The sequence below is a fragment of the Myotis yumanensis genome, unplaced genomic scaffold (assembly GCF_028538775.1).
Source record: "Myotis yumanensis isolate MYYU_CA2020_CCGP unplaced genomic scaffold, mMyoYum1.0.hap1 SCAF_5, whole genome shotgun sequence".
Classification (NCBI taxonomy): Eukaryota; Metazoa; Chordata; class Mammalia; order Chiroptera; family Vespertilionidae; genus Myotis; species Myotis yumanensis.
The window spans coordinates 21,652,783-21,678,168 of NW_027223756.1; the positions used below are offsets into that span (position 1 = coordinate 21,652,783).

Consider the following 25,386-nt stretch of genomic DNA (forward strand, 5'->3'; position numbering starts at 1 on the left):
ATCGTTCTAGAGTGGATACTGGTTAAAATTACCCCAGGAAGCTTCGGCCTGGCTCCAGACACATGGAAAATAGATTTCTCGTGCCAGCCCATGCTGATGCCTCCAGCAGCCGTGTCCCCTCCCTGGGGGGTTGCTTGTCTCTGAGGCCCCCACAGCCTGCTCTTCAGGCCTTAAGACTGGAGCCGCACACGAGGGACCCGGGGCCTCCAGGGCCTTTTTGTGGGGTGAGGGCGTGGGAAGATTTGAGAGGCAAGATGGTTGCTCTAGTCCTGGGAGGAGACCCCAGGGGCCCTGGGCATAGGGGTTGGGTGGGAAACTCCTCACCTGGTGGGACTCCTCCCAGAGCACCAGTCACACAGGGATCCTCAATGAACACCAGTTAGTTTATTAGTTTTATATGGAGGTTGGCATTTCCTCTTTCCAGGCGTCAGTTTTCTCATCTGGAGCTTGGTCTCGTGAGCCTGGGGGGGGGGCGGGGGGGGGGGCGGGTGGCAGCTGGCCCTTCCCAGTCTCCTGGTTTAAAGGCAGCAGCAGGGACCTTTGGAGAACTGGGTCCACACTGTGCCCCCAACCTCCTTTGGTTGGAGTTTAAATGTGTCTCCCGCTTTCCACTCTCTGGTGAGAGTCCCCCAACTCCGTAAGAATAGGGGCCTCATCTGCCAACGTCAGTGCTGCATCCCCAGCACCTAGCACAGTGCCACATTCAAAATAGGGGTGCAGGACTTGGTGAATGAATGCATGCATGCATTCATGCAAGGAGGCCTCAAGGGGAGCCCAAGATCTGCCCCTAGCTCCCTCTGTTGCTCCTTCAAAGGTGGGTCAGGAGCAAGGCACTCCTCCCTCCCCACTGTTCTTCACCCACCCCCAACTCTACCCTCCACAGCCCTCCTCCCACTGAAGAGCTGAAATCCTGCTTGAGCCACCAGCTCTAGGAGTGAAGTTCTTTTGAGGAGTTCTAAACGTGTACTACACTGCCCCCAGGATGACTGAGAATGTGTGACCTCTTTCCTGTTTTATCTGGTAGATGATAGGACTCTTTGTCTTTGCAAAAGCTCTCTCTTCTTCCAGAGGGCTGTGGGTCCCTGAGGGCTCCTGGTAAGCCTGGGGGCAAAGGTTTCTCCCTGGTTCTCATGCTCCCTTACAGATCTCTGCCCTTTCCTTGTAGGTGGGAAGGTAGTGAGATGCAGCTCTCAGGTTTGGGCCTGGGGAAGTGGGCAGCATGGGCATTTTGGCCCAGTTTGGTTCTGAGCTGTTCAGGCCTGCGTACCCAGACAAAGGAAGTTTCTGAAGAAGCAGCCAGCTCCACAGCACTCAAGCTGGGCATGGAGCCAAATGCCAGCTTCGGGGATCAAATGTAACTGCCCTGGTTTGCCTCTTTTGTACACATCCGTAGGGAGGCAACAAAGGGGTGGTTATCAGGGACAAGTTTATTGGTCTTGGTCCTCTGGCCCCAAACCAATGATCATCCATTACTCCATGATAGCCCGAGGCATCTCCATTTTAAATATAAACCATAGAAGGATGCCATTTCACACTGATTTCACTGGACTTGAGAAAAGGGAATGGTCACAGCCCCATCCTACCTGTGGCTGACATTGTGCGTCTCTCCAACACCCTTTCTACCCCTCTGCCCTTGTAGTTTGGATGAGACCACCTCTGCTCCAGGGGTGGGGCCTGACTGTTCTAAGCCAATCAGCATGTGACATTCACTTGGCCACAGGAATTGGTTCAGCAGGGGCCCAACTGGCCCAGAGCCCAGACTTTGGCTCAGGGGTCGTGGGAGAAGATGCTCTCGCTCTGGGAGCTGTTGGCAGGCATCCTTGACCATGAGAGAAGTAATGGCGCTGGCACTGCACAGTGCCCTGAGCTGGGACTGTTATGATAACCAATAAAACCCTTTTATTGCTTAAGGCAGTCTGAGTTTGGTTTTCTACTACGTCAACCAAAAGCATTCTTACTGACGTGTCAACTTCAAAATTCCTGTAGTAACCAAGGGCATGTTTCTCTAACTTTAAAGGCACCAACGCTTTAATGACCACTGCCATCACCTCCGCAGGGTAAAACTTCAGAGCCAGTTTGGGCCTCTGCCTACTTGAAGGGGATTTTGCCCCATGCTGAACTCAATTCATTAGGAGAAGCTCCAGATTTTAACTCTGTGAACTCACCAAGAAACCTTGGGCAAATTACTTCCTCATTTGGGGCTTTTATCTCCATCTCTTCAAAAAAAGGGAAGTTAGCCCTAGCCGGTCTGGCTCAGTAGATAGAGCGTTGGCCTGCGGACTAAAGGGTCGCAGGTTTAATTCTGGCCAAGGGCATATGCCTGGGTTGCGGGCTTCATCCCCAGTAGGGGACATGTAGGAGGCAGCCTATCAATGATTCTCTCTCATCATTGATGTTTCTATCTCTCTCTATCCCTTCCTCTCTAAAATCAATAAAAAAATGTATTAAAAAAAAAGGGTAAGTTAGCCACATTATCAGTGTCCCTTGGCAGTGTTGTGTCCTCCTGGGCCCAACCCCAGAGCCAGATTTAGCAGGTCTGGGTGGGACTTGGGCATCCTAATCATGTTAACCTCTGAACTGCACCCCAACACCTTATCTTTTTTTACTCTGTGGGGGTCAGTGCTTGGGGGTCAGGTATGATTGCGTTATGCCCGTCTAGGGACTTGTCTCCATGCAAGACAGGTCATTGTTACATTCCTCAGCCCCTGCATAATGGACAGACTGGTCAATTCCTGCAAGTGCCAAGGAAGTTTTCCTCTTCCTACGGCCTGGTATGTTTCCCATTTCCCAGTGGTTGCCAGGAAGCTTGGAGCTACCCTGACTGTCCCTCGGGGGTAACCATCTCTTCCCTGGGTCCTACCACAGCCATCTCTCCAACAAATGGTATTGCTGAGAGGCTTGGATGATGTCTAATAAGTTATTTTTTTTTAAAATTGATTTAAGAGAGAGGGGGAAGGAGAGAGAGGGAAACATCGATTTGTTGTTCCACTTATTTATGCGCTCATTGGTTGATTCTTATATGTGCCCTGACCAGGATCAAACCCACAACCCTGGCGTATCGGGACGATGCTCTAACCAACTGAGCTTCCTGGCCAGGGCAATAAGTTCTTAACCAGGCACCTCACATCCAACAAGCCCTCCGTAAATAGGAGCTATTATCATGTCTTCTGTTTCCTGATCTTCCCTTCTTCTTGATTTGTGACCATCTGGTTACTTGTGTCATTGTTGGTGTTGCCACAGGTACATTTTGGGAGTAGGCAGTGAGAAACAACAAAGAAACTGGATTCAGAGTTCTCTGTATTCTATTCATTCCCATCATTATCTCTGTCTCCTACTTAGAAAAGCCAGTCAGAAGTAGCTGGAGAAGATGGACTTTTATTTCTTCCTTTAAAAAAATAAATAAAATGAATACACTGGTCTGAATTTCCTTCCCTTCTCTTACTCTCTCTCTTAAAAAGGAACAATCGCCCTGGCCGGTTTGGCTCAGTGGATGGAGCGTTGGCCTGCGGACTGAAGGGTCCCAGGTTCGGTTCCGGTCAAGGGCATGTACCTTGGTTGCAGGCACATACCCAGTGGGGAGTGTGCAGGAGGCAGCTGAATCGATGTTTCTTTCTCATTGATGTTTCTAACTCTCTATACCTCTCCCTTTCTGTAAAAAAAAATCAATAAAATATATTAAAAAAAAAAAGGAACAATCACTCTGAGAATCCTTAAGATAGAGAGGCAGAGAGCAGGTCACCTGGACCCACTGGAGAGATTTCACTCAACATGGGAGGGGTCAGAAGGAGGCTGGGCAGGCGAGCGTGGCTTGCGCAGCCTTGGCTGCTGTGGGGGGATCACCATCTTCAGCGGGGATGGACATTCCCAGGCTCGCCTGGAGCCCTCATAGTTCAGTCTTCACCTTGTGCATCAAGTCCTTCTGGTCAATTTTGTCTAGGTCCTGGTACCAGCGATTGTAAGCGAGCAGGGCCACGTTCTTGGCAGCTACAGCCATGACCTCCACGGAGCTGGCTGCCCACTCCAGGGCATTGAGGTGGAAGAGTTGGTCGTGGAGTGCGAACCGAGGGAGAGTGGTGCGGGAGCCGTGGATGGGGTGGGCCTGCCACTCGGCTGTCTGCACTGAATAATAGGAGCGGAAGAGGGTCTTTAGCTGGGACCGAAGGAGAGGCTTGGGGGACTGGACTCGCCAAACGGCTGCCTCCTGAGGCTGCTTCCGCCGGAAGTTGGTCGAGATGTTGACGGGACAGATATTGTCCAGGGCACAGAAGAAAGTGGGGAAATCTGTGGTAAGGATGCTGGCGAAGGGGAAAAGCTTAGGGTCAGGGAACCCGAAGTAGGAAGAGTTGAGGTAGCCGTGGACCAAGGAGACAACGGTGAGCTGGAAAGAGTCCTGGATGACGTCGATGGGCGGGTCGAAGCCTTCAAAGGCGATGGTGCTGCTGTTGTCCAGGTGCAGGGGGGTGGCGATGACCACGATGTCGTAGAAGTCGAAGCTAGTGCCCGCCTCATTCTCATACTCGACCAGGTACAAGGGTTTCCCTTCTGGAAGGAGAGAAGAGAGCACAAAAATCAACTCATTTCTTGGCTTCTACCCATCGATCTCTCATCTGGGGCCCAGAATGGAGGGTGTGAGACCTCTGGGTGTGGCTGGGCTGTCCAGATGGTGGGGGTCGTCTTTCCATGCAGGTGTGGCTGCAGGGAAAGCACTGGACTGGGAGCCAGGAGACTCAAGCTCTGGCTCTGCTACCGCTGCTGACTGTGGTCAAATGAATAGAGGTAGATTGATGCGAATCTGTGTTCTGGCTTTGACATTGGAATTGGGACAACAGTGCCCTCTGGTGTCACTTGACAAGGCTGGGACTTCCCATTGGTTTTTTGGAATCCTCCCAGGCAGATCAAACTGGAGTTTGGGGACAGAAGAGGGCTAAGTGTTCACTGTCTAGGAACGGGGTGGCCACGCCCCCTGCTGTCTGCTCACCTGTATGCTGCAGGGTCACAGAGGTCACTGTGGCATGGATCACATTGGCCTTGGTGAGCTTCAGCAGACCGGAACAAACCAGCTTGTTGCCTCCCTCCACAGACCACAGGATGCCTTGGGCCCCCGCTAGCGCCATGGCTCCTGGGCAAAGGGGGAAGGGGGCAGAATCACTGGGCAGTAAGTAGGGCTGAAGAATCCACTACCATCCTACCTGGCCTCCCTCCCAGGCCAAGACTCCCCCCAGCCATGGGCACAGAGAGACATAACACACAAAATTAAATGTAACAAATGTACAATGCTATGAGGTGACAACACCATGCTCAATGCAAGAGCCAGCTACATAAGAACACAGACTGTATGATTCTATTTATACAGACTATCCAGAATGGGCACATCCATAGAAACACTAAGTAGATTCGTGGTTGCCCAGGGCTGGAGAGCTGGGGGTATTGGGGAGTTGACAGCTAAAGCTGAAGGTATGAGGTTTCTTTTGGGGGCAATGAAAATGTTCAAAATGGTGGTGATGCACAACTGTGAATATAGTCAAAACCACTCAACTGTATACTTTAAATGAGTGAATTGTGTGGTATGTGAATTGTATTTTGAAGGGTACACACAAAATACTGAAAAGGGAACAGGGAAGCTCCATGAGGGGACACGTAGCAGGATCTGAAGACTGGGAAGGAGCTTGTCAATTTCAAACCTTTTCATTCATTTATTCACCAAAAATGGGCTGAGTGCCTACAATGGTCCAGGCACTTTCTAAGTGTTAGGGGCACATTAGTAAACCAGGGAGACAGAGATTCCTGTCCTCAGGAAGCATAAATTCTAGTGGGAGAAAAGTAAGTAAGTGTAATCGTCCGCTAGAAGATGATGCCTGCGGGGGAGGGAGACCGGGGCTGCTGGGGGCAAGAGGCAGGGTAAGACAAGGAGGTGGGGTAGCTTCAAGAGAAGGCACCGCCTGCACAAAGACATGATGGGGAGAGAGAGTTTAGCACGACTGAGTCTCAGGGAAGATTGTTCCAGGCAGAGGGATGGCCACACAAAAGCCCTAAGGTGAGGAGCACACCTGGAGGCATGGTGAGGAGGGCAGAGTGGCTGGACTGGGGTGAGCGGGTGGGGAGAGGTGGTGGGGCCTGGACCATGTAGGGCCTAGCAGGCCACGGAGAGGACTTTGGGTTTCACTTGAAGGAAAACAGGAGCCCTGACGCAGTTTCACAGGCAGACCTGACACGACTCGTCTTTTGTTTTAAAAGGATCATCCAGCAGATGTGGTGAGAATAGCCTGTAAGGGGCGGGGGTGTGGGCAGACCTGGTGGGAGACTTGCAGCAATTCAGGTGAGGGATGATACTGGCTTACACCAGGGAGGAAGCAGTGGTGGGAACCTGCCGGACTCTGGATGAAATAAAGCAAATGAGATTTCTTGACATACCATGTGGAGGGTATGAGAGAAAGAAATGCGTCAAGATTTGGGCAGGAGCAACCGTGAGGAGTTACTACCAACCCCGTTGGGAGAAGCAGGCTCCAGGAGGAAAGGTCGGGAGCTCAGGTTCGGCCGTGCTGACTCTGAGACATCCATTAAAAGTCCCAGTGGAGACATAAGGGTGGCAGCTGACATGTGAGACTGCAGTTCTGGAGAGAGGTCTGGGCTGGAGGTCATGCTTAGGAGGCAGGTGGGTGGAATTTAACGCCCCGAGACTGGCTGAGCTCACCAAGGGCACGTGAGAAGAGGACCAAGGACCGAGCCTGGGCCCTGCCATGTAATGGGGCCGGGAGGAGAGAAGGGCCCAGCCAAGCAGGCTGGGAGGAGAGGCCAGCAAGTGCCTGTGCAATTTCTTGGCCTTAAATGCCCCAGCTCTCCATCCTCCCACGGTCCCAGCAAAATCCTACCACATCTTCCAAGGCCCGAATGGTGGCCATGCCTGGGGGAAGACATGGCCAATGGCTCTGCAGGCAGATTTAGTTATGACCCCTCTTGTGGCCTCTGCTGGAGGACAGTGGGTTGTCCACATGCTCACTGGCCCAGTCATGAGCTGGGAAGATTAGAAGGGCTAATAGGTGAATAGCCAGGGTAGTTACTGAAACTAACCTAGTCAGAAGTAGCAGAAACACATTGGACCTGAGATCTGAGCCTCGCTTTTGCCATCTGTAAAGTGGGGTAGATACATCTCCTGCCAGCTCGGAGGACCGATGCCAGAATCAAGTGGGGTCGGGGCCACTGAGTGCTCAGAGAGCCGCACTGAGCCAGGCAGATGTGAGGCTGTTATGGGGAGCCAGCCCATGCTGGGCACTGTGGGGCAGGGGAGGGCAGGTGGGCAGGCCGAGGGCCACAGGCTCACCAGCAAAGGCGGGCATCGCTGCTGACTGGCCGTAGCTGGCCCGCAGGACGGCAGAGACGATGTCGTCGATGAAGCGCTGCGTGACGCCCACCTGGAGCAGGGACTCCGCCACAGAGCGCTGGGTCATGTTGATGAAGCTGGACTCCCCCAGTGAGTAGAGCAGCTCCTCCACGCCCGAGAAGGCATATCCGTGGGCCTGGTACTTATAGATCCTGGGAGAGATGCGGAGCTGGAGCCCTTATGCAGAAAGGCCTTTGGGCAGACCACCCGCTGCTGGGCCACTGCTCCTGGGAGGCCCGGCAGGGACCCACCCTCCTCTGCATGGTTACATTCCCCTGGGTCTGTTCACTGGCTGTGGGGGGCCTGGCCCACCTAAGGGGACAGCGCAGAGTGAAGGGCAAATGCCTCGGAATCCCACCAGACCGGGCTTCACATGGTGGCTCTGCTGGATGACAGCTGCAAACATTCTCTGAGCCACTCCCTGTCAAGGGCACAGTCCTCCTCTCACGCAGCTGGGACTGCCAGGCACTAGGCCGCCGCCCCACGGATGCATCCCCCTGTCTAGGACCACATGGGGCCCGATGGCAGCTGCCTCATGCCAATATTGTCACTCTCTCTGCTAGCCCAGCCTGTCCTCTCCTTTAGCTTGATCTAACAGGACCGCCACCTACTCTCCGAGCTCGCATCTTGCCCCTCCCTCCATAACTCCCCCAATCGCAGGGAGCATGTGCTGATGGATTTCCGGGTGGGTTGGCCTTTGACATGTTGCCTCTGCTTGGGCTGCTGTGTAGACATGTTGAGTCTGGTTATTAACGGGATACCCAGATGGAGGTGTCCAGTTAGAAATGTGGGTCAAGCAGTTAGAAACGTAGGTCTGGAACTGAAGGGGAAACAGGCTGACAGGGAGAAGTGTCTCCCACAAAAGGGAGAACTCAGCTTTGTATGTTTGCATACAATGGACAAGGGAGAAAACCATAAGAGAGTGGTGAGGATATGACGTTTGGGGGCTACCTGGAGAATATACGGAGGAGGTGCCATGAAAAGCACAGTCAGGAAAGAGGGGAGAAGTGCCAGGGACAGGAAGGAGCACCTCTGTACCTGGCCCAGGGGCAGGGGGACCCTTCGGGGGGACTCTGAAGGAGAGCTGGAGGGCCAGCGTGGCAAGCAGGTGAACTGCGAGAAAGGGACAGAGTGACCACGGCCACTCGGCCTTGTTCTCTGGAAGTGATGGGGAGGGGCTGAGACCCAAGGAGGAGAGAAGGGTGAAGAAAGGTGTTTGTTCGCGGTGGGGAAACTGGGAGACACAGTGTCAGGGTCAGCCTGCAGGCTGCACACGGCCGACAGATATGTTTTCTTCGGCTAATAAGATGAATGGGTTGCATACATTGAAAAGCTGGGAGATTTCACATGCAACTCCAGATTTTCAGCTTCTTCTGAAAAAACTGGAAGAACTAGCCACATGAGGTAGGTATTCCCCCACGGCCGCACTTGGTGCTAGCAGAGTGCCGGCTGCCCCCTCTGAAGGCCTTGCTCTTTAGGGTGCCCCACCCCACCCCCGCTCTCCCACCTGCTGCTGTATATCCCCTTTAGGTGCCTGAGTTTACAACCCCTGCTTAGCTCAGCAGAGATAAAGAGGATGCTATCGTGATAATACCAGAGACCATGCCTATACCAACTCAGGACATTCTTCCCACTGGGTGCTTGCTCGGGGCCTGGACGGAATGGTGCTGGGTCCCTTTTCTTTTTGGACAATGTATAGTCAAGCCGGTTCCTTGCCGACCTCGTCCCCCTGTCCCTTGGGAAGCCCCACAGCTCCGCCCAGCCCTACCTCATGAACTTCTCCATGACCTCCTCCACCCACATCTGCAGCCGCAGGAAGCTGATGCCGTAGTGCCACCAGAGGCGGAAGAGGTTCAGCAGGTACCAGTCCGTCTCCTCCAGCACGAAATTCTCCCCGCCGAAGATGGCACTCCTGCCCACCACCTCTCGCCGGTGTTTCAGCCCTGAGGAGACAAGGAGGAGCCCCTCAGGTCCCCTTCAGAGGGCCCCCCAGGAGACCTGAAGCTGAAATTCGGGGCCTTTCCGAAGGATGCAAATGGACTGGCTCCCTTTAAGGGAACATGAACTCTATGGTTCATCCATCTGTGCTGCTTGTTTAAGACAGTCAACCAATGCACGGGGGAAAGGTTGGAGCTGGTTAGTCAATAAGGAGATAAAGATTAAAATAATGTACTATTTTACTTTTTTTTCCCCCCCAAAAGGGATCCACTCAGCCATGAGTGAAATTCAGGTGCCATCCTGAATGTCAGGGGTGGACAGCTCTGGGATGGCAGCCCTGGGCACCAAGACCACACGGGAAGAGGCTCAGCTCCTTGTAACCACCACACTCTACAGCTTGCAGAGCACAGGCACGTGTGTATCTCACTCCGTCCTCTCACGGTCCGGGAAGAGGCAGCACAGGTGTCAGAGATGTGGAAACCGAGGCTTACAGGTTAAAGGACCTGTCCCAAGTCACAGGTTTTTTTTGCCTTCACCCTCCCATTCCTGTCTCTGAGTCACCAGCATCTTTGTTCAGCATCCTTCCAGAGATATTTTGTGCAAATACTCATAAATGTGTATATTTCTGAGTTCCCCCTTTCCCCCCACATACTATACACTGTTCTGTACTTTACCGACATGCTATGTCTTGGAGATTGTCCTATGCCTGGACGTAAAGGACGCCCTCATCTGGCTGACCAGTCTATATACTTAAACAATAATTATTTAATCTCAGATCCCAGTGGGTGGGCAGGTAGGATACTTTCCACCTTTTGCTATTCTAAACAATGCTGTGATGATAACCGTATGTGTCTGCCTCATTGCACATGTGCAAATATCACTTCTGAGAAGTGGAATTTCTGCATCGAACAGTATATGTTTTTGTGGTTTTGATCGATGCCGCTGGGGTTAAATCCCAGCTCTCTCACTTATTAGCTGCATGGCCTTAGCCGAGGTGCATACATTTTCTGAGCTTCAATTTCCGCAGGAGGAGCTATGACCCCATCTTGCAGGCTGGTAGGGAGGATTAGAGGTAATGTCTACGTACCACCTACAAGGATGCCAGGTACCTGGCAAGCACACAGCAGGTGCAAGCCATTACGATTATGATTATGAAGAGGCAGCAAATTGGAAGGGAAAGAAACTGGCCTGGGAGTCAAACCTGAGTTGTAATCCCGGCTCTGCAACTAACTCACTGTGTAACCTCAGGCAAGTTCCTTCCCCTCTCTGGTCTCAGCTGCTCCATCTGTAAAATGAGGAGATTGGGCTACATGACCTTCTGGCCTTGACCATCAGGGGTGGGCAATATGGGAAGGGCCTGATGGCTGCTGCCAGCCCTGGGGGCTGGACGATGAGCCTCAGGACGGTGCACTCACCCAGGTGCTTGACGAAGTCCTGCATGTGCAGGCTCAGGGAGTGGAAGGAGGCGGCCCCGCTCTCATAGTGCTGCTTGTTGACCGAGATGGTGGCCAAGCGGCCACCCACCGTCCCCTTCTCAAACACGTCGATCTGCACCCGGGGGCCGAAATGCTGCTGAAGGAAATGCGTCACGGCAGAGCCCCCGATTCCAGCTCCAACCACGGCTGCCAGCAGGCCCGGGAGGCAGGCAAGGAGAGAGACAGAATATGGGCATGAGACTGCAGGACACACCTTCACGGCCTCCTGGGCCAGTGGTTCCCAGGCACTTGCAGAGGGTTAGAACACCTCAGAAAGGCAATCTGCGGACTAGTTGTTAGTAAAGCGAATACTCAAGAGCAAAGGACAATATGAAAACTGCCAACTACTGTAACCCTCACTTTGTAAAAAGAAGAAAAAAAACCACACACATTAGCAGCAAAAAAGCAGGGACCTCAAATTTCAGGATGATCATTTAAAGAGAATAAATTTAGTTTGATACAAAACCCATTACATTGTCCCTATTTTTATTTCACTATGAAAACCTGATCACGCTCTGGCCGGTTTGGCTCAGTGGATAGAGCGACAGCCTGTGGACTGAGGGGTCCCAGGTTTGATTCCGGTCAAGGGCATGTACCTTGGTTGCGGGCACATCCCCAGTGGGGGGTGTGCAGGAGGCAGCTGATCGATGTTTCTCTCTCATCGATGTTTCTAACTCTCTATCCCTCTCCCTTCCTTTCTGTAAAAAATCAATAAAATATATTTTTTAAAAAAAGAAAAGAAAACTTGGTCACTGACAGGTACTATTAGGTAGATCAGTGTTTGGAAACCATTCTTTAACCCAAGGTTTGGCAAACTAGAGCTCATGGGCGAAATCTATGCAGATGCCCGTTTTTTTGCAAACAGAGTCTTATTGGAACGCAGCCAAACCTGTTCTTTAGCTTGTCTCTGGCTGCTTGCCTGTGAGGCAGAGTTGAGTAGTTGCAACAGAGACTATAAGGCCTGCGAAGTCTAAAATATTTATTCTCTGACCCTTTCCTGAAGAAGTCAGCCAACCCTTGGTCTAGTCCAACCTATTACCTGACACATCGTTTCTTTATCTGTCTTGGCCAAGACTGGAAAGCACCCTGTGATGGGTTGCTCAGAAGCGTATAGGGCACTTTATTCCAGTTTAGGCTCTTGTTACCAAGTTTCAGCTCTTGGAGGTCTTTTTGGGTCTTATCATCCCTTGTGTGTCCTTCACCTCTTCCCTTCGCAAACGTGGTTCACACGCCACCAGTATTCTTATTCAAGTCACTGATAAAAAACGTCTTACCGCACAGGACTGTGAGGTGCTACTGGGAGCCACCATCCAGATAGATACTAATCTAGATACGAATTCAAAACAGGACTGTGAGAGGACAGTAAGGCAGCTCTGAAGCTACGGAACTGGCCTGACACCCGACCCACATTGTATCTGATCCTCTCATCTGACAGTCCAGCTAGTAACTCTAGTCAAGAAGAAAATAAGATAAATCTGGTGTGATTTGTCCTTCCTAGACCTACGGTGGACCCTGCAACCACCAGCTCCTGTCCAGTAGGCAAAAATGCAAGGCTTTTTATCATCTGGCCTCCACTTACTTATTCCATCCCCTGCCCCACCCTTGCAACCTTTCTTATCTCTGTGGAGCATGTGACTGCTCTCTCGCGCCTCTGCCTTTGACTGCATTGCTCCCTTTACCAGGAATGCGCTGTCACCCTCTGCCTCGCTGGCTTCTAGGGCCCTCATGCCACTGCCTGGCTTGCCTGGCCCACCTGACGAGTCAGGCGTCCCTCCGGCATATTTCCACATCACACTGTCTTGACCCCTGGCCTGGTCCTTGGCACGTTCTGCTCAAATGCTCTGTTTGAGGACTGAGAGCAGGTCACTCTGCCCCCAGAGCCTGGCAGGCAGGAGAGTCCATTAAGTATTTGTTGTACCTTGAGAAAACAAACCAAACCACTTCTTCCTTCTCGGTGTTGACAAAACCACTTCCAAGAATGCCACTAACGGTTTTAAACCAGTGTGCTCCCCTCCCCTCCATTTGCAACAGAGCCCCAAACTGTCCACTTTTCCAGAGAAACCGGTATCACAAGGCCTGGAAGCTGCCCAAGGGTCAGAGGGAAGCAGAACACCTGGCTCACTCAACACCCATGAACTGACACCCACTCTCTGGGGCACACGATGAATCAGACAGGGCCTCTGTCCTCCTGAGCACAGGCAGAGAGGGGCAGACAGACTCATGCACAAGCAGCTACGACAATGTGTGACTAAGGGCGACAACAGGGTTCCAGGGAATCCTGAGGAGGAAGCAATGAGTTCTGCCCGGGGGTGGGGAGACACAGGTTTCACAGGAGAAGGGTTGCTTGGCTGGGACTCTGGAGGACAACCTGGAAGCCCGTGAGCAGAAACACGTTCTCCACAGAGAGAAGAGCGTGAGCAGGGCAGTGTGTGGAACTACGGGGGATTTAAAGGGTCCAACGCCACACCGAGCAGTTCAGATGTGACTCTGCAGCAGTCTGAGGGTTAAGCCACGCTAACAGGAAGCTCCTCATTATGGTGTGGGTAGAGTTCAAACCACCAAGGGTGGACGGAGGCTCCTGTCAGAGAGCTGAGGACAATCAGGAAGCCACAGGGCAGCTGGGCATTGCCAAGTGTCCTGCTTTAGATGACCCCTGGGGCAAGGTAGGCAGGGCCAGCTGGAACAACGCAGGCAGCAAGCTTCACATTGCCAGGAACAATAGTGCAGGGAGGAGGCCCTGAGCCTTCCCCAGTGGTCAGTGGGTGTCCTGCTCTGTTGTCCATTCCCAAGAGAAGGAAGAGTGCCCAGCACCTCCAGATACTGCCTGCCTAACTCATCCCCATTCTTCAGAGCCTGGCTCAAAACCCACCTTCTCCACAAGGTCTTCTTTGGCCATGCTGGCCCTCAAGAGTCTTTCTTTAGAAAACCCCAAACTCTCGGTCCCAAATGGATTTCTGACATGCTTCAGTCTGTCTTAACCCTTTGTGGCCTGAGCTGTGGCTTTGTAACCCAAGACGCCTTAGCACTGCGCTGACCCTAAGTGTGTGGTGCTCCCATGGGACATCCTTCCCTGCCAAGAGGGGCTCACAGAAGAAGAGTGGAGTGGGGGCTCCTACTCCCCAACACCAGAAGCCCGCCACCTCTGCCAACCTATGGAAGTTTTCCGTGAGGGACATGACAATCTTTTGAGTTATGTTGAGTTAAAATGACAATCGTTAAGAGGGAAAAAAAACTTGTAAACAAATATGGGGAAGGCTAGTCAATGACATGCATGATGAAGTACTTAGCAAAGCGTCCTGATGCCTGCAGTTTATTTTGAAATGCATTAACATGTCAGATGGGCTCATGGATGTGGACAGGTATGTGATAAGGCAAGTAGAGTAGCAGTCTGATAATGGCAGGAACCAGGTGGTGGGTAGAGGGATGATCACTGTGAAATTCTTTCAACGTCAGTGGACATTCGAAATTTTTCAAAATAAAATAATGGGGGGCGGGGGGCGGGGGAAACAGGCAAAACCCACAAAACACAACACACACAAATACTATAAAATGACTGCTATTAAAAAGTTCCCCAGTCTGTCACTCAGCAAATCTCCAGCAGACCTACCCTGGGCTCTGTCTCCACTAGGGCTGTCTCCTAGTCTCCCAGAGGCCTGGTTTAGGTGCTGCTTCCAGAAGCGCCCCAGGGCCCCCCCAGAGCCATCAGAGGCTGGGGTGAAGCGCCCTTCCTCTATATCAGGGTACTCACAGCCTTAGCACTAACTTCCCGGTATTGTGCAGTTTTCTTCTGCAGGAACTAGGAGCGCCGTGCCTGCTACCAAGGCCTTCAATCAGCCTTTGTGCATACCAGTCTCTCATACCCTGACCTCTGTTATCGGGGGCACTTGACAAAGAGCCTGCTCCATGGCAGATGCTCACTGTTTCGGAATTTTTCGGTGAGAACACTGGCCAGTCCTGCCCAAGCCCCTTTTCCACCCCAGATAGCCTCGACACATGCCCATGCCACCCTCCGCAGCAGCACCTTGCCTGCTGCGGTCCCCTTCTGCGCCCAGTCGCAATCCCTCGCCTCCTCCCCACCCAGCTCCTCTCCAGGGGACCCCTCCACCGCCCAGCTGCCTTCCCCATCCCCCACCCAGCGGCTGCCGGCTGAGAACCCTTTTCCCGCGCAGCCCTCCCCAGCTCAGCACCCCATCGCGTCCTTCCCGCACCGATTTTACTAGGCCCGGCGTCTCCGCCTGTAGCGGCGGCGGCGAGGAGCGCGGCCAGCGCGGCGAGGAAGCGAGCGGCGCGGGCCATGGCGGGCGGCGACGGGGGGCAGCTCGCCGGGGTCCGGTGCTCGCGCTGGTGCTGGGCTCACCGCCCCGCCCGGGAGCGACATGGGCCGTCCCGCCTTCCAGCCCCTCGGCTCACAGCCTCTCATTGGACGAGCAGCCGTCCCTCTCCGGCACAGGCTGCATCTTTCTCGGGCAGGCTCTGTCATTGGCAGCTTCCCCGTCCCGCCTCCTGAGTCTGGGCTCGTCATTGGTTGGCTTATCCAGGTGTGCACTTTTCGGGTGCTCAGCATCAGGACCTGGGTCCTGCTGCGGGAAGATTGGTGGAAGAGCAAGAAGCAAAGCTTAGACGACTTCGGTTCAAGTCCAGCCTCTGAGAGGTACTAGCTCTGTAATCTGCCTCCTCTGTGTCTCAGTTTCCCTGCTCAGCCTTCCTAGGGGGTTGTGATGATCACGTGACATAAGGAATGTGAAAATGCTTGGTAGTGTCTGCAAATGCTGGAAATTGCTGACCAAGCATGCAGCCAGGGTTACCCTCTGTATATGCTTCTGATACTGCTGTTACGTTTACTTGCAGTTTCTACGTAGTTAGTCGCTAAGCCTTCTACTTAAAAACAAGACAAAACAAACTAAAGGGAAGGACTTCATCCACTTACAGTGAAGGAAAGGTAAAAAGGAAGGGATAAACCTCCATTTTCACCCTCTAAAAAAACAGGACTAGTCAGTGTGGATAGTTTGCCACACTGAAAGTCAGATTTCCTCTAGTAGGTAAGTAAAATCCATATGTATTGTTAGATTATGGCTAAGCGAAGAAATTGAAGGGATTCAGAGAATAGTAATGGAGCTTATAGCTGAGGTCCTAAACTAGCTTTGTGTCTTAAGAGGGCCAAACTGGATTACTAGTAAAGTGGTAGATGAATAAACAAACATTCCTAGTAATATATATATATATATATATATATATATATATATACACACACACACATAAAACTCCACAAAAAAACAAAAAAACACCCCAAAACTTTGGCTGTGTTTGTGTAAGAATGCAAAATCTTTTAAGTTTACTTCCAAAGACTCAAAAAATTCCTTAAATTTTTTTTGAGCAAAGCTCTTTTCTGTGCTGACTTAATGGTGTAGGTTTTTTGTAGGGTAAATTATATTAACTTTAAAACAACTTCTTCACTCTGCTTGTAATTTCAGGGTCCTTGAAAACTCTAGAATCTAGAGCTGTGTTTTCTTCTGTTAGGAAGTTCTTCCAATCCTAACATCACATTGGCAGTGTGAGCGCATCAAAGTTGTAGGACGAGTTCAAAAAAGCTGTACGAGGAAAGCAGAGGCATGATTCTAGAGACAGCGGTGTTAAAACAACTAGTGAGACTGGGGATGAGGTTGGGTGACTCTATCAGTTATCTACTGCTGCATAACAAACTACCCCAAAACTTAGTGGCTAAAAGTAAGTTATTTGTCCCAAACCCACACTTTGGGCAGGGCTGTGACCTCAGGTCCTCTGTCCCACATGGTGTCCGGTGAGGCTGAAGGACCCACTTTCAAGATGGCTGGCAAGATGGTGCTGGCTGTCAGTTGGGTTGGGCCAGCTTGGCTAGGCCCTCATTTCTACCCCACAGACTGCTTCAGCTTGCTCTTGGTTTGGTGGCTGGCTTCTAAGAGTGACCATCCAGAGACGGAAGGTTTGTGTTGAGAAACTACATTCTATTGGTCAATCACAAAGTTCAAATTCAAGGAAACTTGGAACCAGGTTTTCACGTTTTAAAACCTCCACTGTGAAATTAAGAATGTGGACAAAGTCTATGAGTACATAGGAACTAGAATTTACTTACCGACTAACACTGGGAATATGGAAAACAACAGATCCTGGAGTCAGGGTGTGCAGAAGAATGAAAACGAAAGTCACACTGCAGGAAAGGCTGGCTCCAAAGAAAGCCACTCAGCCAGGAGGCTGGGTAGGTGGAAGTCAGCTGAGCAGAGGTAAAAACAAGGCCAGGCAGAGGTTGGGAAGGACAAGGTCACGTGTTAGTAATCTGGTTGAGGATGGTAAAACATCCAGCAGTTCAAGTTAAGTGTTTAGAGCAGAGGACAATTAGAACCAAGAAGCAAGCACGAGAAAATAAGGCAATTCTAGAGAGGAAGGCAAAAACAGGAGTCTAGATCTAAAAAATACAAAGGAATCAGAAAGCAGCAGGTCAAGGAGCTATAAAAACTGACAAGACTTCAACACCAGGGGAGGGTGCGGAAGGCCTTCACTGCATCCATTTGGCTGGGCTGCTGTGAAATCTCAAGGTACCGCCACTGAGCACCAAACATGGTGGGTCACAGTCACTGAAGTGGCTACAGCATATCAATGAACAATATGAATCAGTCAAACAAAGACACTACACATGAGAATTGCAGTTATTTCGAGTTGGGTTTTATTCGTTATTTCTTAATATCATATGTCATCCTTAGTTTTCCCTCTTTGATTTTGTTTTAGTGTTTAAGAGCCTTTCTTCACTTAGCAAATCCTTTGCCATGAAAGCACCAAAGAAGTTACATCAGTATTGTACTGACTGGTTCCTTTACGGCAGTGGGGAAAATCCGCTAGAATCCAAGTACCAAAACACCAAGACCCCTTCTTTACATGAGCCAAAGTTTCGTCCCATATCCACTGCAAGCCAATGTCTTTTCATATTACCATAAAGGTGGAAATGATTCAGAGCACCAACACAATTTTCTTGCTCAATCAGTCTAAGAAATGTGGATTTCTTGCATTATGGTTAAAAAAAAAACACCCCACACAAAACCAAACCCCAAAACAACCAGAAGCTGGAAGAAAAATACATCACTCTGATTACCTTGTAAGTTTGAATAGTTAAGTACCTCTCAATCAGTATTCCCCTTTCCCTAGACTTTAGGCAGCTATAAAAACAGGAAAAACAATGTGTATAATAAAAAGCAATAAAAATAAATATTTGAGGGCCTACTAAAATAGGCAATTTACACATTTCATTTAATTCTCACAATACTGTGAGAAGATTATAACCATTTTTACAAATAAGGAAGCAGGCTCAGAAGGGTGAGATGAATGGGGCCAAAGGTTATGACGACTGAGCTGGGATTTATGTTCAGGTATATACCTACCAAGCCTATGCTTGATTATGCTGTTCTGGCTCTCAAAAGCCCTTCAACTTGAGATTCGTACTAGCTCCATTTTCTAAATTTACACTTTTAAGTCCACAAAACTACTAAATAAGAAAAGAATTTAAAATTATTCTAAAACAGGAGCTTACAAGGAATATTAGAAAACTCTTCAAGTAATCAGAACATTCCATACCTAAAATTACGGTTATTTTAATTCACTGGTAATGATAGCCTGTAATCCAAGGGCACATGAATAAATATAATTGGCTTATTTTCTTATTGTCACCATCTGTCAATCTCAAAGGAACACAGGCCAAAACAAAGACAAATTCCTATTGTAAAATCTGAATGCTCATTAAATTTATACTATGCACTTAGCAGGATGCTAAGAGGTTCTGGTTTTAAAATCTTACCACCAGTGTTTTGTTTGCATTTTAAGAGCATGCAGTCTTTTTTAAAGTGTCTAAGTCTGATAGAGATGGTAGGGCTCATTGGCGGATGGCTCTATTGATATAAGTCTGTGTAGTGTCCTAGAATTATGTACGTCTAAGAGGATAACTTTTACCACTCCACTGGAAGCAGTCACAGAGTTCCAGTAGAAATGGATTTATTTTATGGGTAATTAACTAAACCTAATCCTACGCAATTAAAACAATGAAGGGAAAAAACAACAACCCTAAACCTTTGCAATCTGAACAGCTAACACTTAATTGTCTGCTGGGAACATCTTTGCATGTTCATTAAAGAGCTGTTAAATCTTAAATGATTGAAGTTATCTAGTTGTTCCTTATTTGAGTTCTCAGTGAAATTTAGTTCACTAGTTTTAGAGAATTTTTTTTTGAGTCCAATTCTAAAAACACTGTTTTCATATGTCAGAAAAAGTGGAAAGGGTGAAATTAGTTTATAATTAAGGCCTCTTCTAGCATTAAAATAGCCATAAGTGACCTCCTTTCTAAAGTCTGATGTATCATCCATTCACTAACTCATACATTGAACACATTTTATGGAACACCAGTTATAAGAGGCAAGACTGAAAGAATAATAAACATATAGGCTCATTAACTCTAGGAAGTCAATACATTAAAGGGGTGATACGTTTGCATACATGTGACATAAAGGGAGCTGGGTATCTTAATTTCTCAATGTTCCCTGCCTTCCAAGTGTTGCCTGGGTCTTTAGCCCTTATAAATGGGAATCAGAAAAAGACAATGAGTGTGAATATAATGTCTACCTGTCAGGAACTTTAAGGACAAAAATGGCTTAAAGGAAAATAAAATTTAAAAAGGTAAAGTCTGAAAATCTATGTATATAAAAATTAACCCAAATGATCTAAATTCATACAACTATAAAGCTTTATCATCTAAGTACCCAAATGTTGAACCAATCCTTTTCCCCACAAAATACAAGATCCTATACAATTCCTGTGATGGGGACTATTAGAAAGGAATATTCAGTTGAAAATACGTAAACATATATTCATTTCCAACTTTTAAAAAGATTTTGGATTGAAAGTCATCAGAGTACAAATGTAATTTTCTTTAACATATTTTGATAAAGCCCATAGGAACACTTGTCACATTGTTCAAATGCCCAATGGCAAGACTCCTGATGAGACAGACCAAACAGGTCACAGTAAATCAAGAGAGTCTCTTAGAAAGAAAGCCAATATGACTAAACCCAAAAAGATCACATGAAGTAGCTCATGTACAATACAAACCTAGTTTAATAAATAAAGGAAACACAAGTGGCTGCACTCTGAAGGACATTCAGTTCCTCACGGCCCATTCACAGTCTTCTCTGAGACTCCACTGCCACTTCCACCCGGGCAAGTCTAATGGTGCGGCCATGAAGCTTGTAGCCGTCTTGCCTTACTAATGCTACCGTGCCAGGCTGCACCCCAACACCAGCCGGCACATGACAGATGAGTTCATGCTCATGTGGGTCGTATTTGTCACCAATGGGGGTCATCTTCTCCAGGCCATGCTTGGCAAACACACTTTTCAGCTTTGCTTCTAAAAGCGACAGTCCTCGGAAGATCTTCTCCAGGCTGAGCTTCTGGTCCCCAGGCTCTGTTTCCTCAGAAATGCTCTCTGTAGTCTTCTCCAAAATGTCTGCCAGCTCTACCAAGTCCTTACAGAAGCTCTGAATTCCTATGGAGAAACCAGACACTTTTAGTGTTTATGAGGAAACCACTCTGCCTTTGGGGGTGGAGTCTGGGGAAGGCCCAGAGAGGTGACTAGTGTACTGGCCACACCAGGAAGTGGGAAGATTGCCACACAGGACTCAGGGATCATCATCAACCCAACTGACAAGCCAGTTTCTCTTGGAAGGCACATGACTAGGAAGCCTACTAGGATGGTAGGCAGATGTAGAACCCAAGAACTAGGAAAGACTATTTATAATGGGCTCAGGAATTGGTCCTTTAAAACCATTTTTATGCTTCTTGTATTTTTGTTGCTATTCATTTTTAGCACTGAGTTATGTAAATTTTGAAAATTTCTGCCTGTCTCAGTTATGTTGAGGCATGCATTCTCAATGGGGACAAGACATTAGCATTTCATGGGAGGCAATAATAAAAAATTAGTTGACAAAAGACCATGCTAAAGGTGAGTCAAAAGAATGGTTTATTTTGAGGACTGGCTAAATAGGAAAGAATAATAGGTTAGGGGTCAGGAGATAATGAACTCAGTCTATATCTATCACAAGTTCACTTTTATCATCTTATCTGTAAAAGAAGACTGGACTAGATAGAATCCAAGGGCCCTTCAGGCACTTCCTTCTATGTATAGTGAAAGTATAATGTTACCTAATAAATTGTGAGTACAGCAAATAATCACAGATTTGCCCTTCACCTTTGAAGCCCTGTTACTCAACTAACACTGTTATGAACACATTTGGAACAAGATGCATGTAGAGAAAAATTTCTGAAAGACTCTGAAATGGACCAAAGAGAAATTAATGTGATCTAGCACAGCTTCCAGGGTTATCTGCTTCCATATGGTCCAAGCTTTTGTCTCTGAGTTACTTTATAATTTAGCAAGTTGTAGAATACTGAGAATAATGCAAATAATTCTTGTCCACACTCGTAAATATAGTTTGGTGGAGATACAATTGATTATTGCACTGTATAGACCAATTTTGCTACTATGAAGCAAGTTTCAGCAGTCCTGATGGCCAATGTGTCTGTTTTATGGATTCTTCTCTGACCATCTTAATGATTCACTTGTTAATGAGTTAAACACAATTGTTTGTATGAGCACTAGAGTGTTAAATGTAATGCTTAAAAAGGAAATAACGAAGGTTTGGTCAAACTAAAGACAAGCGTTATTTTAGTAAATGGTTCACTTGACAACATTCCCCAAAAGCAGCATGAAAGCCTATGGTAATAATGGAAGGGAAGGGTAGGGATCAGTTGAGGACTCAGATGTGTTCTCACTATGTTCAGTTTGCAGAACTGTTGGTAAGTAGCCTTAAAGTTAAAGGTACTCTTTATTGTGAATAAATCTCTCACCAAATATCTTGGCATCTTCTACACATCTCTGGGTTCGCCTTCTTATGTTTTCACCATCAGCTAGAGCTCTCTGGTATCTCACCTGACCATCAAAAGCAAAGTTAATATGATGAGAAAACAAATGCTTTTTTGGTAGGAAAGAATGTTTTTGCATACTTTACAAATTTTAGCCTTGTGACAGGTTTTTAATTAAAAAAAAGGAAAAAAAAAGAAATTGTAGGAATCTTTTATCAGTTACTCCAAATGCCCAGTCAAAGCAGGAACCTACTCTTTATAGAAGCCCTGAAAAGCTGTCATTTAGCCTGCTAGCTTGAACATATCAACAGTTTTCAAGCTCATCTTGAGAAAAAGCTTTCTTTTTCACATTCAGCCAACATTATCACTGTCCAACTTTTGTTCACTGAATTGAACTCTAAGACAAACAAAAGTACATTTAAAAAAATGTGTCATCTATTTGAAGGCAGTTACTTTAGTCTCTTTAGTCTTTGTCTCTTTCATTTTTATAATCCCTGGTTCCTTTAAATGCTGTCATAGAACATGCTTTCCAACCTCCTTACCATATGTTAGTCTTGCTTTGCAATTACTCTAATATCTATCTTCACCAAAGTGTGTTTGTCAACCCAGTACTGGGAGCAGTATGCCAAATGTAGTATGATCAGTAGAGTATAATGATAAATAACCTGTCATTCAACAAATATTTATTGTCAATCACATGCCAGGCCGTGTACCTCCTCTGAAGCTACCAAAATATAAAATATCTAAATACTGTAACAAAATAGGGAATTGAAAGAGATTGCTATCCTTAGTCAGTGATAATTGACATAAAAAACTTTACTTGGATATTTAACCAGAGAGAGAATGTGAAGAGCACATAATATAAAATCTACTCACGGTTAAATCCTGGACTTCCTTCTCCAGTCTAACAGCTTTTAGCTTTAAGGCTCTTTCTGCAAGAGAGGGCCCAAGCTCATCAGGAGGATCCTCAGAACTGCAGTCCTCACCCGCAGTTCTCTGGGTGGCAGTGCTGAAAGGCTGCAGACAGCCCCTGAAGTAGGAGGGAGGCAACGCATAATGAAGAAATGCCATCATAAACAGTCAACAGTTACAACGGAGTTCGGAGACTGGACGTTTCCAGATTGAACTCAAGACAAGTGTTTTCAGTCACAGTAACAATATGAACAATTATAAAATGCTTACTAAGCACTACAGACTGTTTTCAAGATTTTACTTAAATCATCTTTTCATTTCATAACAATGCGTGAGATAAGTACTATGATCATTCCTATTGTACAGATGAGAAAACTGAGGCTCAGCGAGGCTTAAGACTTGTTCAGGATCACATAGCTAGTATTCTATGGAGCCAGGATACTGGCACCAGGCAGCAGAAATAGCCAGAAATGGGGACACAAAAATTATCAAGAAGAAACCAAGTTCTGATACTCAGATTCAGTGGGGGCATTTATCAGTTGGGGGAATTCAAAACACAAAGCCATAAAGCTGGTTCAATCCTTGATTTTATAGTTGGGGAAAATAAAGCCCAGTACAGGGACTTTATCAAGCTGAAGTTAGATCTAGAATCCTAAATCTTCTTGATTGCAAACTGTAAGGCTTTTAGAGAAGAGAACCTGTGCTGAATAAGAAAAATTCTGAGATGGTAACTCACCTATATGCAAAATCAAGTCAACTAAATATGCATAAAACACTATATGTTATGGACTGTGAATTATAAACAGGTGAGTAAGGAAGATCTTTGTATTCAATTATACGTATAACCTACAGTTTTATATAGCTAAAATGTTTGCCATGGCGTTCAGTTTATAGAGGAGGAAATTTGGAGTTGGGGCTAGTTTGTAGATCTTGGATTGCAGCACCTCTGACCTTTTCTTCAATGAGGTTTCCAACACACCTCCTGGATCCTCGTCATTTGATGATAAGTAAAATTATCAAGAAAATCAATCTGTGAGTACAAAAAAGCTCTTTAAAAATGGTTTACTCACATAAACTGGCATAGACTGAGGAGTGCTCATTGAGGTGACATCCGAGCAAAGGTTCAAAGAGGGTAAAGGAGTTTTGCTTCAAGAAAGGGAAGAGGGAACAGCTAGTATAAGGCAAGACTTTCATATTCCCAGACTTTCCAGGCCAGGCCTGAATCCACTGGTGTCAGATTATACACATGAAATAACTTCTTCCTCGTAAACCCCTAACAAACCATATTTATTCAATAGAGAGGAGGTGGCCAGACCTCAAGTCCTGGAAGAGAGGGGAGTTGTGGCAATCCCTGCAGAACTGGAGTGGGGGTGCATTTTACCAGGAGGAGCCATTTTTCTCCTGGTCACAAAGACTTTGAAAAAGGCTCGAATGCAACCTCTCCTCCAGGTGTTAGGGCGGGGTGCTTGCCGGGTCAGGTGTGTGAAGATAAAAAGATGACAAATAGCTTTGCATACAGTAAATTTTCGGATTCCCCCGCGGATTAATTTACATTTCAGAGGTCCAACCTGACCCACCCACATACTCAGCCATTTCCTTCATTCCGAGGAAGAAGTAGTCCACAGGGAGTTGTTCCTGAGAATAATTAACATTGCTTCCTAATTACAAGCGCCGATTCTGGAGCCCTGAATGGTTTCCCGTCTGGAATAGTATTCCGAGAAGTTACTCAACTTTTCCAAACCTCAGTTTCCTCAATTAAACCGGGACTAATACAAAAAATTGCCCATAGTTCTACCATCGGCATAAGTGATCAATAAAAACGGCCGCAGCCCATAGATAAAAACAGCACCTGGAACTTCACAGACCCCCAAAGGCAGGGGAAAGGGCGGTTGGGGGGGACACCAATGCCAAGCCCTCCTTTTCCCGAAGGTGAAGCGAAGCCCGGAACACGGGGAAGGGGCGGCCGGAGTCACACAGGAGTCGGGGAGAGGGTCCCATCTACCCACAGACACCACAGCCGCGGAGAAGCGGCCGGGAGAGGTACCTGCCCAGTTCAACCCATGTTCGGGGCTGAAGAGATCTCCCGCCTCCGAGGACGTGACCTCGGGTTTTCCCACCTTCTCCGCCGGGCAATGAAGCGCGGCTGTGGGCCTCAGTTTGCCGCTCTGTAAAATGGGGCGGCGAGCGCCTGATCCGAGTGGCCGAGAGGCTTGGTGAGTCCTTTTGTCCACAACTGCCCCTGCGGCTCGCTCATCCCGCATTGTCCTCACGTCCCCGACCCGCGGCCTGCTCCGCTGGCTTACCTGCCATCGGACGCGGCAGTGGAGGCCAAGAGGTGCTGCACCCGCCGCCGGACCGCCCACAAGGACCGCGCGGCCATGTTCCCGACCTAGGCCGACAGAGGCTGCGCATGCGCACTGGCTCCAGGTGATGAGAAGCGCTCACTCAAAAAACCACGCTTCCCGGCAGCCTTCGCGGGCGATTCCCTCTCCCGGATGCCGGAAGCGAACGTTCATTTCCGGTGCGCCAGTCTGTTACCGCGCCGGGGCGCAACACTTCCGGTCCTCGGTGGGTTCTGCGCTTTGTATGTGTTTCTGTTTCAGCGGCGTAGGCGCGGTGCTAGCCGCGGGTTCCACGGGCATCCCAGATGTGCTCCTTTGGAGCTTATGTGAAATTATAAACAAACAAATGCAAACGCGATATAAAGTCAAAATAGGACCGAAGTTTAAAGGTGAGGGTTATGGTGTTGCG

General features: G+C 48.3%; 2 protein-coding genes across 4 annotated transcripts; both read right to left on the reverse strand.

The window, feature by feature from the left end:
• Nucleotides 1-3,355: 3,355 nt before the first annotated feature.
• On the reverse strand, nt 3,356-15,137 carry PCYOX1L (prenylcysteine oxidase 1 like). Of its 2 annotated transcripts, XM_070417111.1 has the most exons (6): nt 15,000-15,137; nt 10,732-10,938; nt 9,147-9,321; nt 7,319-7,530; nt 4,979-5,119; nt 3,356-4,542 (listed from the first exon to the last, which is right to left on the reverse strand). In XM_070417111.1, exons 1-6 carry the CDS (start codon nt 15,085-15,087, stop codon nt 3,884-3,886), a joined length of 1,482 nt encoding a protein of 493 aa, XP_070273212.1. In that variant the 5' UTR covers nt 15,088-15,137; the 3' UTR covers nt 3,356-3,883. The 2 variants fall into 2 exon arrangements, with proteins under 2 accessions (XP_070273212.1, XP_070273213.1); XM_070417112.1 differs by lacking the exon at nt 4,979-5,119.
• Nucleotides 15,138-19,902: 4,765 nt separating this feature from the next.
• Nucleotides 19,903-25,043, reverse strand: GRPEL2 (GrpE like 2, mitochondrial). Of its 2 annotated transcripts, none has more exons than XM_070414635.1 (4): nt 24,939-25,043; nt 22,600-22,753; nt 21,709-21,790; nt 19,903-20,347 (listed from the first exon to the last, which is right to left on the reverse strand). In XM_070414635.1, exons 1-4 carry the CDS (start codon nt 25,013-25,015, stop codon nt 19,983-19,985), a joined length of 678 nt encoding a protein of 225 aa, XP_070270736.1. In that variant the 5' UTR covers nt 25,016-25,043; the 3' UTR covers nt 19,903-19,982. The 2 variants fall into 2 exon arrangements, with proteins under 2 accessions (XP_070270736.1, XP_070270737.1); XM_070414636.1 differs by lacking the exon at nt 24,939-25,043 and adding an exon at nt 23,706-24,896.
• Nucleotides 25,044-25,386: the final 343 nt, after the last annotated feature.

Excerpts from the sequence above, each read along its gene's own strand:
- PCYOX1L (XM_070417111.1), bottom strand. The coding sequence starts at position 15,087 with ATGGCCCGCGCCGCTCGCTTCCTCGCCGCGCTGGCCGCGCTCCTCGCC. Across the intron at positions 9,322-10,731 it reads GGACTTCGTCAAGCACCTGG|GGCTGAAACACCGGCGAGAG; the intron begins GTGAGTGCACCG and ends TTGTCTCCTCAG. Across the intron at positions 7,531-9,146 it reads GTCATGGAGAAGTTCATGAG|GATCTATAAGTACCAGGCCC; the intron begins GTAGGGCTGGGC and ends CATCTCTCCCAG.
- GRPEL2 (XM_070414635.1), bottom strand. The coding sequence starts at position 25,015 with ATGGCCGCGCGGTCCTTGTGGGCGGTCCGGCGGCGGGTGCAGCACCTC. Across the intron at positions 22,754-24,938 it reads ACTGCCGCGTCCGATGGCAG|GGGCTGTCTGCAGCCTTTCA; the intron begins GTAAGCCAGCGG and ends CTCCTACTTCAG. Across the intron at positions 20,348-21,708 it reads AGAAGATGCCAAGATATTTG|GAATTCAGAGCTTCTGTAAG; the intron begins GTGAGAGATTTA and ends GTTTCTCCATAG.